The sequence below is a fragment of the Mizuhopecten yessoensis genome, unplaced genomic scaffold (assembly GCF_002113885.1).
Source record: "Mizuhopecten yessoensis strain PY_sf001 unplaced genomic scaffold, ASM211388v2 scaffold3235, whole genome shotgun sequence".
Lineage (NCBI taxonomy): Eukaryota > Metazoa > Mollusca > Bivalvia > Pectinida > Pectinidae > Mizuhopecten > Mizuhopecten yessoensis.
This window is the reverse complement of record NW_018404943.1, coordinates 142178-154976: the sequence shown is the minus strand read 5'-3', so window position 1 is coordinate 154976 and position 12799 is coordinate 142178. Positions and strand designations below refer to the sequence as shown.

The 12799-nt window shown below is 36.8% G+C and overlaps 1 protein-coding gene across 5 annotated transcripts in view; it reads right to left on the bottom strand.

Annotated features, from left to right (window-relative positions):
* LOC110447234 (polypeptide N-acetylgalactosaminyltransferase 13-like) overlaps positions 1–9996 on the bottom strand; it is a 46345-nt gene extending 36349 nt beyond the window's left edge. The window contains exons 1-4 of one of the 5 annotated variants that reach the window (XM_021492780.1): positions 9861–9996; positions 9451–9594; positions 5893–6388; positions 3888–4569 (exon numbers count right to left, since the gene is read on the bottom strand). In XM_021492780.1, the coding sequence (XP_021348455.1) occupies positions 3888–4387 (500 nt within the window). In that variant the 5' untranslated portion in view covers positions 4388–4569; positions 5893–6388; positions 9451–9594; positions 9861–9996. The other 4 variants (XM_021492782.1, XM_021492781.1, XM_021492783.1 and 1 more) reach the window with 4 other exon arrangements.
* Positions 9997–12799: the final 2803 nt, after the last annotated feature.

The following is a 12799-nucleotide window of genomic DNA, read 5'->3' as shown; positions in this document are numbered from 1 at the left end:
AAAAATCTCAATTTGATTGCAGAACTGCAAATTCTTTATTGCCATCATTCTTGACTTAATTCGATATAAGTTTGACACATGGCAGACCGAAGTATCCTCGAACAATGCACGTGCCTCCAGCCAGTCTAAGTATCCAGCCATCGCGCCACAGACGTGACCAAAGGTCAATACAGAAGAAATAACACGTTGCGCTCGAGACGAACATATTGCAAAAATGCCAGATGTACATGTAACAAAAGGCAGTCATCAAATTGACGTTAACCGTTCATTCGTATTGAAGTTCCTTGGTTTCCATCAAAATTCAATTTCCATGAAAAACTCATATTCCGAATCTATTTAAAATTTAATCAATGGGTTTAACAATACTAAGAAAAAAAGTATATGCTTTCAAACGACGTTGGAAAAGGTTCCGTTCCATACTCTCTTTGTTACTGCTGAGTGAAACACGACATTCCTTTTTGTATTCGCTATTTTAGATTCTAAAGCATTGCGACATTACATGTTTGTGCATCCTGGTTTTATAAAGTTCGTGACTTCTTAATTAACAAATGGAAAAGCTCCCGACGTGTTCACCATAGGCTACGTCAACATCTTCCGTGTTTACCCAAATCCTAGGTATAATATTTGTATAATTAGAATTTACATTTTTATATTTTAAAATTTTAATTATTCGATTTTTACGGCGTCCTATCTATAATCCGAATCAGTTATTTATTATACGTGTAAACAATGTATACAACTTAGGATTTTAAATATTCGTATTTTTCGGCGTACTATCCTGTCCAAATTAGTTAATTACCCACTATACAGTTTGTTATTCATTATATATATAGTAACATTTATTTGTAGTAAAACGTATTTCTCTAAAGCCAGAAAGAAGCAATGTGATCAGATGTACAATGTATACCAGTAAAACTGAGGCGTTGTGGGCGAGATGGGCGTGGTGGGCGTGATATCGTCTTTATTTCCCTGTACTGACACGTATACCGATCATATTGCTTGTTACATATATCAATATAAATTCCATGTGTGTCTAAAATGAATATTTTTATTTTTACGCGACGGTGAAATTCACGTAGGGCATACATTTTTTTTTCTTTCTTTTTAATCAGTAAACGTTTAGTATATATCCAACATAATCACTGAGACGTCATAATAATCATCGTGGTGATGACGTCATATTTATTGCGTTTTGTCTATCAGCTACATGTAATTTCTTGGTCGAGTAGTAATGGCATGCAGTCTCCCTCATACAGAGATCAAAAGATATACACGATGTACTTAGAAATTTACGGGCAGTGAATAACGTGATTTGGAAGTCTAATATTGATATCGACAGCTGTACAGTTCAATTTATATATCGATAAACGCATTAATTTTATGAAAAAAGGGGGGGGGGAGGGGGGGCTGGGCTTAAACTGATCCCTGCTTTTCAACTTACGTTCATATTTTACATACAATATTCTGAGATATGTATAACAGGTTACTTGCCTTCTGATGTCCTTAAATAACCTTTGATGTAAATATGACTTTTAACCAAATACAACTTACCTATCGGGACTGCATTATATAATATATAACGTCTAACGAATCTATTGTATCAAGGACACACTTTGAAATACTTCCTGATCTATTTAGATTAACAAAACTGTTAAACATATTTTAATTTTATCAAACTCGTGGGGAATTTGGGTAAAATTAGAAGCCCATTTTGCTGACAATGACGTCAATTAAATGTGACGTCATACTGAATTACTGATGACCATGAAATTCGTACTGATCCCAGAAAACCATGTCACCACATAATGTAGCTCGAAGCCAGTGCGTTCTTGACATTCTTTAGCAGTGCTATATAAACTGATATGTATGTGTCTCTATAGGGGAAATGGTTATAACCAGTTAACATTGTTTCTGTCCCGTGTTGTTGAAAAAGAACAGTGTCGCATGTTAAACATTAAATTGCTTTCATGAAATCACAAAAACAACAGCAATGTTTGACATTTGTAAAGTAGCAAAGAACGATATGTTTCAAGTAGATAATGATTTTACAATCAACAACTGTATGTACATTTCTAAACATTTTATTCAGGTTTGAAATTAAGGATTATGAAATCTTTCTTATTGGTTTGTGTAACAAGAAACATTTCATAACTTGCATGCACAGCTAGCACGTTTAAAATATTTGTCAACACACCTGCAAACTCAGTTTCACCTGGTATGACTCCGAACCTCATTATACCCTAGTGCCAGATTAAGTTACACAATATCACGTTTCTATATAAATGTGGACAAGTGAAGAAATTATTTAAATAACAGCAAAACATCATTTAACAAAATATTTACAAGACAAATATCATACTGGTACATCTGTTTACATGCTGTGGTAATAGCATGGAACACATGATGCAGTAAACCTTTACACAGGTATATATGTGGTGGTAATAGTGGTAGGTTTTAATAGATTGTACACGCTGTGGTGGTAGTGGCACTTTGTTATACACGCTGTGATAGTAGTGGTACATTGTTATAAACGTTGTGATAGTAGTGGTACATTATTATACATGTTGTGATGGTAGTGGTAAATTGTTATACGTGTTAGGATGGTAGTGGTACATTGTTATATATGTTGTGATGGTAATGGTACATCGTTTCACATGTTTTTATGGTAGTGGTACATTGTTATGCATGTTGTGATGGTAATGGTATATTGTTTTACATGCTGTGATGGTAGTGGTACATTGTTATACATGTTGTGATGGTAGTGGTACATTGTTATACGTGTTAGGATGGTAGTGGTACTTGTACATCGTTATACGTGTTAGGATGGTAGTGGTACATCGTTATACGTGTTGTGATAGTAGTGGTACATCCTAACATGTTCTGATGGTAGTGGTATATTGTTATACGTGTTAGGATGGTAGTGGTACTTGTACATCGTTTTACATGTTGTGATGGTAGTGGTATATTGTTATACGTGTTGTGATGGTTATGGTATATTGTTATACGTGTTGTGATGGTAATGGTACATCGTTTTATATGTTGTGATGGTAGTGGTATATTGTTATACGTGTAGTGATGGTAGTGTATATTGTAATACGTGTTGTGATGGTAATGGTACATCGTTTTACATGTTGTGATGGTAGTGGTATATTGTTATACGTGTTGTGATGGTAGTGGTACATTGTTATACGTGTAGTGATGATAGTGATATATTGTTATACGTGTTGTGATGGTAATGGTACATCGTTTTACATGTTGTGATGGTAGTGGTATATTGTTATACGTGTTGTGATGGTAGTGGTACATCGTTCATTGTTGTGATGGTAGTGGTACATTGTTATACGTTGTGTGATGGTAGTGGTACATTGTTATACGTGTTAGGATGGTAGTGGTACATCGTTATACATGTTGTGATGGTAATGGTACATCGTTATACATGTTGTGATGGTAGTGGTATATTGTTATACATGTTGTGATGGTAGTGGTATAATGTTATACGTGTTGTGATGGTAGTGGTATAATGTTATACGTGTTGTGATGGTAATGGTACATTGTTATAAGTGTTGTGACGGTAGTGGTACATTGTTATACGTTGTGTGATGGTAGTGGTATATTGTTATACATGTTGTGATGGTAGTGATATATTGTTATACGTTGTGTGATGGTAGTGGTACATTGTTATACATGTTGTGATGGTAGTGGTTGTGGTGAAGGCGGTTCATTATGTATATATGTGTAGTTGATAGTGGTATATATGTTTAATTATATATATATGTTGCGGTTGAATGGTTCCGTATTTTATATCATTGCTTTAGTAGCCACTTGAGGGTGGATGTGTACACTGTAAACAGTGTTGTACTATTTGGTAGTTATAAATCGTGTATTACCTTGACAGTCTGGAATCCGGTACCATCCGGTTGAGGGGAATCAGATCGCTTGCTATCACATTGAGGTGATATTTCTCAATAGCCTCGGCCACCTTTTTCTTTTCTGTTCCTACGAACGTGACTCCTCGTCCCATTTCCCCCGTCCGATGTAGGTCGTTTGAACCATACTCGTCAATCAGTGGATTACCCGATTTTATATCGTTGTTTTTCCTAAATTCGTCTGCTGTAATCGTCACTAAGCTCTGGCTGCTTGTGTTTACTAACAGAGCCCGTTGATTATGATCTGCAGTGTAACGAACGGTATCCTCTCGTCTCACCATTACTCTCCGGCGGATCCCCCTCCCCCCGTGAATGAAGTCATCGTTATCGTGTTGAAACCGCTCCCCCGAGACGGAACGCATCAGATCTCTGGCAGCCCCCGAGTTAACGTATAACTCATACGTACAGACGAGGAACACTATCCCAACACAGGAAACTACATAGCGCGTCCGTAATCTCATACTGGATAAAGTTCGGACATCGGGTGGATACGAAGATCACACAAGGTTACGTCCGGGTTCCAAACACACAATATGTTTACTTATAAATCTCGACCCTCTCACGTGATTTTCTTTAAGATCCCAAATTGGTGTTCCGGATGAATGCCGACGGCTTTACTGCCAACAACACGTGTGTGTAGTACCTGTGACAAGAAAATACTGCCAGTATAGATATGTATTGTCAGCCACATAAACGCTTACTACCGCTAATCGTGGTATACAAATACAACTGCATTGGCAACTTCCCCTGTTACTTTCATATACACGTATCTGAGGTATCCATCTGCCGTCATGCTACATATTTACAAAACAAGGATGCCCGTAAAAAGATATAAACCACATACACATCGTCACACAAAACAGCGCGACGGTTTATATTACAAACCGGCAATAAAATACCAATGCTCCACCACAACATAAAATAATACTTAGCCTGGGGTCCGACCAGTGAGGGAACGTTGATGACCCAAGTTTTAACTATTCACAATGTTGTATATATATGTAAAGTGTCAATGCGTGTGAGACATGTGAAGCTGCTACCGGTTCGTTATGTAAGAGTTTGTCATGCCCGATTAGGCCAGATATGGTATACAGTCTGTACATAGTAATATGTGGGCTACTGTGTATATAAAATAAATATGCAGTGTACACTAACACAATACCTTCGGCATTATCTGTTGTAGTTTTTTTGCGGTACATGTATTTGGAAAAAAAACAATTCGCACACATACATTAAGCCTTGAGCTTTGATCATCCTTTCTTGCGGTATAACTTCATTTGATTTATTACCCAAAAAACGCGCCATCTTATATAATATAAAGCACTTATTTTTTTACAAACGGATTTGAGGTCTCTAACAAAGGTATCGTACTACTGTACTTTGATGATAGCCACAGTGATTGACAAAACGATATATTTTAATTGTAGTACGTACAATGTAGTAAGCTTGTCCCTTCAACAGGTGGACTACATAACATTAGATAAGTAATGTTCATTATCCTTTAAATATCTTAAACTAATTGAGGAAACTCGCCTCCTGATCATGACTGCATGTATAAGCAACATATTTCGGCATTCCGGGACGTCACAACATGTATATATATTTACTAACACTAAGCAATACGTATATTTTATATAATGAACCTGCTTCTAAATACATGTACGTTGAAGTTGATCCGTTTGGTCTTTGTGTGCGGATGGGTCATTGAGATCCGCACTGACGAGTTTAAACTTTACAACAATCATACTTTTTTTTATTTCAAATATCATACATACCTTTTGTGAAATCGGTAATACTTGCAGTTACAAGTCAAATTTACAGCGATTTTGTAAAGTCCTTGAGATCAACGTGCATATAAAATAGGTTCATAGCACGCGTTATCAATGTTCCGTTTATACTCGTAAGTCAACTGTACGTTTACCTGTGGGTCCAAATCAAATGGACATGTTACATGTACAGTACATACCTTACCGGTGCATATATATGCGTGTTCGTCTTTACATCAATGTCCGGTCCAATAGGAATGGATCACCGACAAATCGCTGTCGTAACTCCCCCTGTTTTGTACAGGTGGAAGACGTACGCCCCTGTAGGTCTGGAACGTGCCATGAGAACACATTCACCTGCTTACGGTTCAATATCGACACACGTGCCGAGTTCCCATCCAAGTCTACTAGTCCAATGCCTTACGTAGAGGGCTGTAATCGGTAATTCTGCCAGGCCTTTCGATATTAAACTTGGAAATCAGTATCCGTCACATCATAATAAACCTGTTTTGTCAAGTCAAGTAAACAATTTGTCCTGATAATGACGGTATTCAGTATAAGTGCTGGCTGTCCGAGTGTAACGGTCGCCCTTTAACTCGGACAGGTATACGTAAAGCAGGAACAGATAACGAACGATCCTCGTGTGTCATCCCTGCCTCAACACACTAAGGTCAGGTGTGTATTCCAGGTGTACACCTACAAAACAAAGACCACGTATATATACATATGTACGTATACCATACAATCATTTTCATATAGACTTCATTACATTTTCTTACATTGTATGTTCTATTGACAGTGCTAATAAACATACGTAATGTACATGTAGTATACATTGTTCACCTCCATTAACACGTGTAACACGTACAATGTATATATATATATACGTATGGACTGGACATACTTCTTTGTTCATTCTACAGAATATAATGCAAATCTCCGGGGACAGGCGTGGATTTAAAGGGGCGGAAAGGAATACAACACGATTTCATATATTGAATATTTTATTGTCATATAATAATCGATAATTCAATACAGCGATACTAGAACAAATTATTTCAATACAAGTTTACAATTTTCATTAGACAGCTTTGGGCATGGTTTCAATCAATGAATGAACCACTCGGATAGTCTTTCGGATAGCTGTGTAGGAACAGATTCCGCTTTCCTCGTCAGGCGTACTACACTGTAGTTAAAACTCTTCTTCTTTTAATTGGAAACCTACACACCGTCTACCGTTTTAGAGTTAACATTTAGTATACACAGTTGTAAACCGGGTGCTTTTAAGTTTTTCGAGAAGTCATCTGTTTCATTGGCGGAACATCCATGGACAATTCCGTGGCATTCGTCGTGGTGCGGGAAATTTCTTCAGTCTGGTTCGTCTCAATTCTCCCCGGAAAGACGAGAATTATCACAACATCGTTCGGTCGTTTTTTCGCCACAAAAAGATAAGAATTATTTTATGTTAACTTTCGTTCTTTCGTCTTTTCGCTCCGAAAGATGAAAATTATCAACCTAAATTCTTGTTCGATAATTTTTTCGCCACAAAAAGATGAGAATTAACTTACCTAAACTTTCGTTCTTTCGTCTTTTCGCACCGAAAAGTGAGAAGTATCAAACCAAGACGAGAATTAACAAACCTTGTTCCGTGGTCCGCCTGGTTTTCCTTTGAAGTTGCATGTACAATAAATACCAATACCCAGCTAAGAGGCCGAGCTTAGCTGTTGTTGTACACCAAAAGTATACAATAATAGCTTCCTGGATGTTATTGGACACCAAATGAACTGGACTGCGTAAAGAGGAAAGGAAACAAATGGTCTTTTCGGGGCAAAAAGACGACACGACGAAATGGCACAGATCAGTCACCCACCACTTTTCGGCATCAGGTTCGCGTTTCTGATCATGACTCAACAAACGTTTCTACGAATAACCTCCCCTAGAACACGCACTGAAGACGATTATACAGCAATCTGATTAAAATCATATCCTACGTTCTCTAAGTATCACGTAATACATAGAGAACGTAGGCTATGATTTTAATCAGATTGATTATACACAAACACGTCTTCCGTCCGGGTAGAAAACAACAACAAAATCGCCAATAGCATTTAAACGAACAATCAATTACGCCAATAAGAATCTATTTGATTTACAATTACGATACACAACGGCTTCGTTTCATTTGTACAGGCTATTGTTACAAAGAAAAAACCAAAACAAGGAAACATTTGAACTGGCCCCGTCTCTAAGATATTGTATTATTCAGGGGAAAGAAAAAAAAAAGATCACTTGGGTGTGTGCAGCTGGTAAATTTTCATAACAAAACTTCTTATAATGCAATATAAAAAGATGCATTTGAAATCTTTAGGAATCCGATTTATTATCTTTATTTTCAACAGTAAATTTGTAATACCAACGCAACAATGTAATGTTATTGGGAAATTCAAGTAGCGGGATAGCGGGTTTGTTATCGTCAAAAAATTTGTTCGTGTCAATTCGACGTTTTGAACTTGATAACCAGGAGCTTTTATTGGAAACGATATCTAGCGACAATGATCAAAATATCCTCTAAACTGTAAAAGTTCACAGCAAAACAACATCTAGTGCTCGAAGTATGTCAACCCTGTTCACTCCTTTTCCCTATCAAGAACGATAGCTTGTTCTGGCCGTTGATGGAGGCGCATGGTTCTCGAACTGACGATTACATCTATCTTACTACTTCCAAACGTTAGCATGGAGATATACAGACTGAGATTAAACGAGACAAACGAGAACAGTCAGATTTCTCTGACGTAAGGTCTACAACCAGTAGGCTTTGGCCTCTGCGTCTGCACACTTCCGCACGCTGAAAGCAACCCCTTATTAATGTTCGGGATGACCAGGTATTCAAAGTACGATTACTTTCGACGGGAATATCTCACCCTTTGCTTCAACTCTCTCTCTCATATCCTGACACATCTGAGTTTGGACGGGCATTTGTGTTTCCAAGTTGCCGCAACGTAAACTGTCATTCTCATTTGCATTGACATTTGCTTCACGATATACACGTGGCAAATGCCTTGGTCAAACGTGTTGGCCAATTTGAATAGTCCACTATATACTGACCATTCAGTGTGAGGGGATTATATTCGGGTGACTGACAACTTATTTCAACTTTACATTTCATTCCCGAAAACCGAAGATACGGAATACCAAAACACATCAATATTATAAACATGTACAAAACGGTCATTCTTTTGTTTGTATATATTGTGAATAGTGCGAATACGTATCAACGAAAACATGATACATTATCAGGACCATATATTACTGTTGTACTGGAAAGTGCACGTTTATTTATTGAAATGTTAATAAATAATATAATATTTTCAGTTTCTTTTGAAGAACCTTAGGTATTAGCCTCGTCTGTCAATACACCTATAATATAATCGTGGGTGTATTTGACAGACGAGGCTAGAACCTGTGGTATAACATGGCTACAAATATATTAAAAAACATACCGGATGTTGATACTGACTGTTAGTGAAGCTCCGGTTTTATATACAGCTGTTCTGTACGCATATAATCCGTAAACACTCAGCCCCGGGAAAATTGCAGCGTACAGGCACAGAAAGCTGTGGTGTTATATATATCAACAGAAATTTTCTCTCTGTGGTTGAAACGGTACATGTACAAGGATATTCGACCGAAAATCTTCTAAGCCTTCAGATCATCCATGTAGAAATCATAAACATATGTACTAAACTTGCTGTACTAACCTGTCGGTAACACGCTTCCAGCAAGAACGGTAGCAAGAAAACACTGAACGTATTCGTGAAACCTGCCTTCTACTGGTACATGCAGATTATACTTAGGCTCACATAATCTTCTCCATGAGTGATAGACCACGCGGCTATGAGTAACTACAAATATTTGAGAAACAATTCTCTATCAGTATGATCAGCGTGCTGACTTGACCTCCGGAAGTGCATGGATGCGGTATTCCCCATTTAGTGTTACAGTACTAGTGTTATGGTCTCTGATTTGCAACAAGGCTGACAACAGTTACAGTGTACATTGAATCATCTTATTTAAATTATCTCTTGTTTCGTGTTGTGTAAATAACTGTGCATACGACTCGACTGTCGGTAACTTGTCTATCTCTCTGAAGCCACTTGTACAAACTTACCGAACAGAAATCCCACAGGTCCGTTTGCATGCGATACATCCAGCTGTTAGGGATTTGTGTACGCACACATACACCAACACAGTAATGTTTCCGCCACTATTTATAATCCCGTTTCAGCAACACTCACCCAAACCTGCCCGAGGTCACACATCCTGGGGTCACATCCTTCTTTCGTCTGTCGTGACACAGGAGCCTACAGGGGGATAACACAAAATATCGATTTTAATGACATTTATATAAATCAAAAAAGGCACAAATTGATAAAAAAAAGCATAAAGAATATATAATACTTGCTTAATATATGTTATTATTTTCATTTTTTTAACGATTTCTATATATATAAGAGCACATGCGTTTACATAGTGCGTTACACAATGTACATTTTGTAACATCCAGACTCCTGAGGTGTTCACAAACGCAGATGATGCTTAAAATACCTCTCTGATCCACTTACACTGACGTGAGTGGATGTTGTACGTACCTACACCGTGTTGCACCTCCTCCAGCCCCACCGGCTAGTCGTTCTGTATTGATCAGGAGATAAAAGCTCTCGTTCTGAAGCAGAATCGAAGATATTAATGCTCAATGAATTCGCAATGACATTAAATTCGATAAAGCTTTATTGATTAAGTACGCATTAACATTTCTTTGTTAGAAAATGTTTTACACATCACAAGCCAAAGCACCTGTTCACTTTCTGTGTGTGTATGTGGTCGCCGTTTTATGGGTATATTTTCGTGAATGGTGAAGAAAATGTTTTATGGGACATATTTGTATCTAAAATTGTCATAAATACAACCCACTTATCTGAATTTTTATATAAAGTTATATATATCTGTATTACATATGAAATATGTTATTGTAAATATGTAATATGTAAATATGTAATATGTAAATTCGCCTTTCTGATACATTAACAAGCCCCCATGTTATCACGTGGTTATCTGGTTATGCACGCGAATCATAACATTGCATTCAAAATGCAATTAACGCTCGTTTAGAGTTCATTACGATATGGAAGGTTTCCCCACAAATAATTAGATGTTTTCATTTTTTTCACCATGACTATTGTGCAAACGTAAAATTCTGACAGGCTAATCTTTTTTATGATGATGATGATAACTCTCAGCGTCTCTGCAACTCAGTGTGAATTACGAGGTTGTTAAGATTACGGCGTGTTACAATCGCCATCCCACTGAGGTTTAAAGATGAAAATAGCAAGTTATCACGTCATTTTGATGTGAACTCTTACCCCACAAACCATTACTCATTTCCTTTCCTTTGCTTCCCGTTTGATTATAGATTTGTAAAAAAAAAGTTTAATTATTTTATACTGAATAACACCTAATATGTTAGGTCGGGATCGCGAAAACCAAATGTTTTCGGTATCACACGATTTCATGAAGGTTTATGATTATGAATAACACCATTATGGTTGCGCGAGATTGTGTTTGGGCGTGAAATAAACTAGCCAATTGAAATCGAGAAAGCGTCCCACAGTAACAGTTATAAGGTTCTGGATCCCGCTCACATTTGTAATTAACATGGATACATGTTTTAAAAGTTATATTTTGGTTTTGTCTATTGACTTTTTTTTAATAAACTTTATTATAAATGCTATCGATACGAGGAACTTCGTGTACATGCATTACATTTCCAGATCGAGTTCATTTATCCGTGAGATACTGTGTTGAACTGTTTAAATATACTGGACCACAAAACACTGTTTTAGCTCACATTCCTTGTACATTGCAAGAATTTTCATTGTAAGAATATTAGAAAGTAACAACAAATAAAAGATCCAAAATATATCTGCGAAATGTTTCTGAATAAGAAATAAAAAACATAAAAGGAACTACATGTATAACCTGCAGTTTCATGACCAGAAAACTTCTTAACCGTTTTCACATTTTTGTTACGAGTTATTTTCAGGAAGGAAAATCAATATACACTGTATAAAATATTCTGTTACATCAGCTTTTAAAATCACGCATATGTTGTATATCAATGTATGTATTTGTCATCTGACTTGTCGGAAATCTATTTTTTTGGTGTGTTTTTTTCGAACACGAATTCAACAGATTTGTTCGTGAAATAAAAACTAGCATCAATAATTCATTCTGATACAACATTTTATCTGATGTTTCCCCCCGGCGTCGAAGTGCCTGATTACATGCACTGAATAAATACTGTCTGGATCATGGAATTACAGACTTGTGCGTACCAGGTGATAAAACCAGTGACGGATTGCGTTGCATTTACAAATAAGCTTTTACCGGAGTCCAAGGGATTCAACATTTGTCTGTATTTCATATAGAACATTAAGGGACAAATTCTGATAGCGGAGACACATTAAGATAAATGTTCCCCATAAGGGCAAACATAGATAGTTTTCATTTCAAACCATACAATCCATAGCTCATTTTTACGTTACACTACAATTTATATTACAATTCAATTACCTGTCTCTAGACAGACATCTTTCTGTAAAAAAATTATCTAAGTCTGGTATCACGGCCAGCGGAAACTCGGGCTACGATAACCCAGACAATACTTAACTCATTTTATTTGTAAAACATTTCTTTACAATCACCTCAATTGATCAAATGGAAAACTGTAATGTGGTATCTGATCAGAGTTCTAGCGCTAATGACATGTACGGTAACAAATGTCTGTGTCGGGTAGCTTGTGAACACATGGTAATTAAAGGTAACATTCTGCATGGGTAAAACTGTGAACAAAAAAAAAATTGGAAAAAGCAACAAGAGGCACCCCTTTGCAGCTATTAACACCGGTTGGTGGCAAATGAGATGAAACGTGTTTGTTTTTTTATGCCAACAGAAACTTAATACATTTTGTGAAAACAACTTATCTCTACAGTGTCCCACCACTTTTCCGATATATACTTTAATAAGTTTTACAAAGACAATCATGGCTCG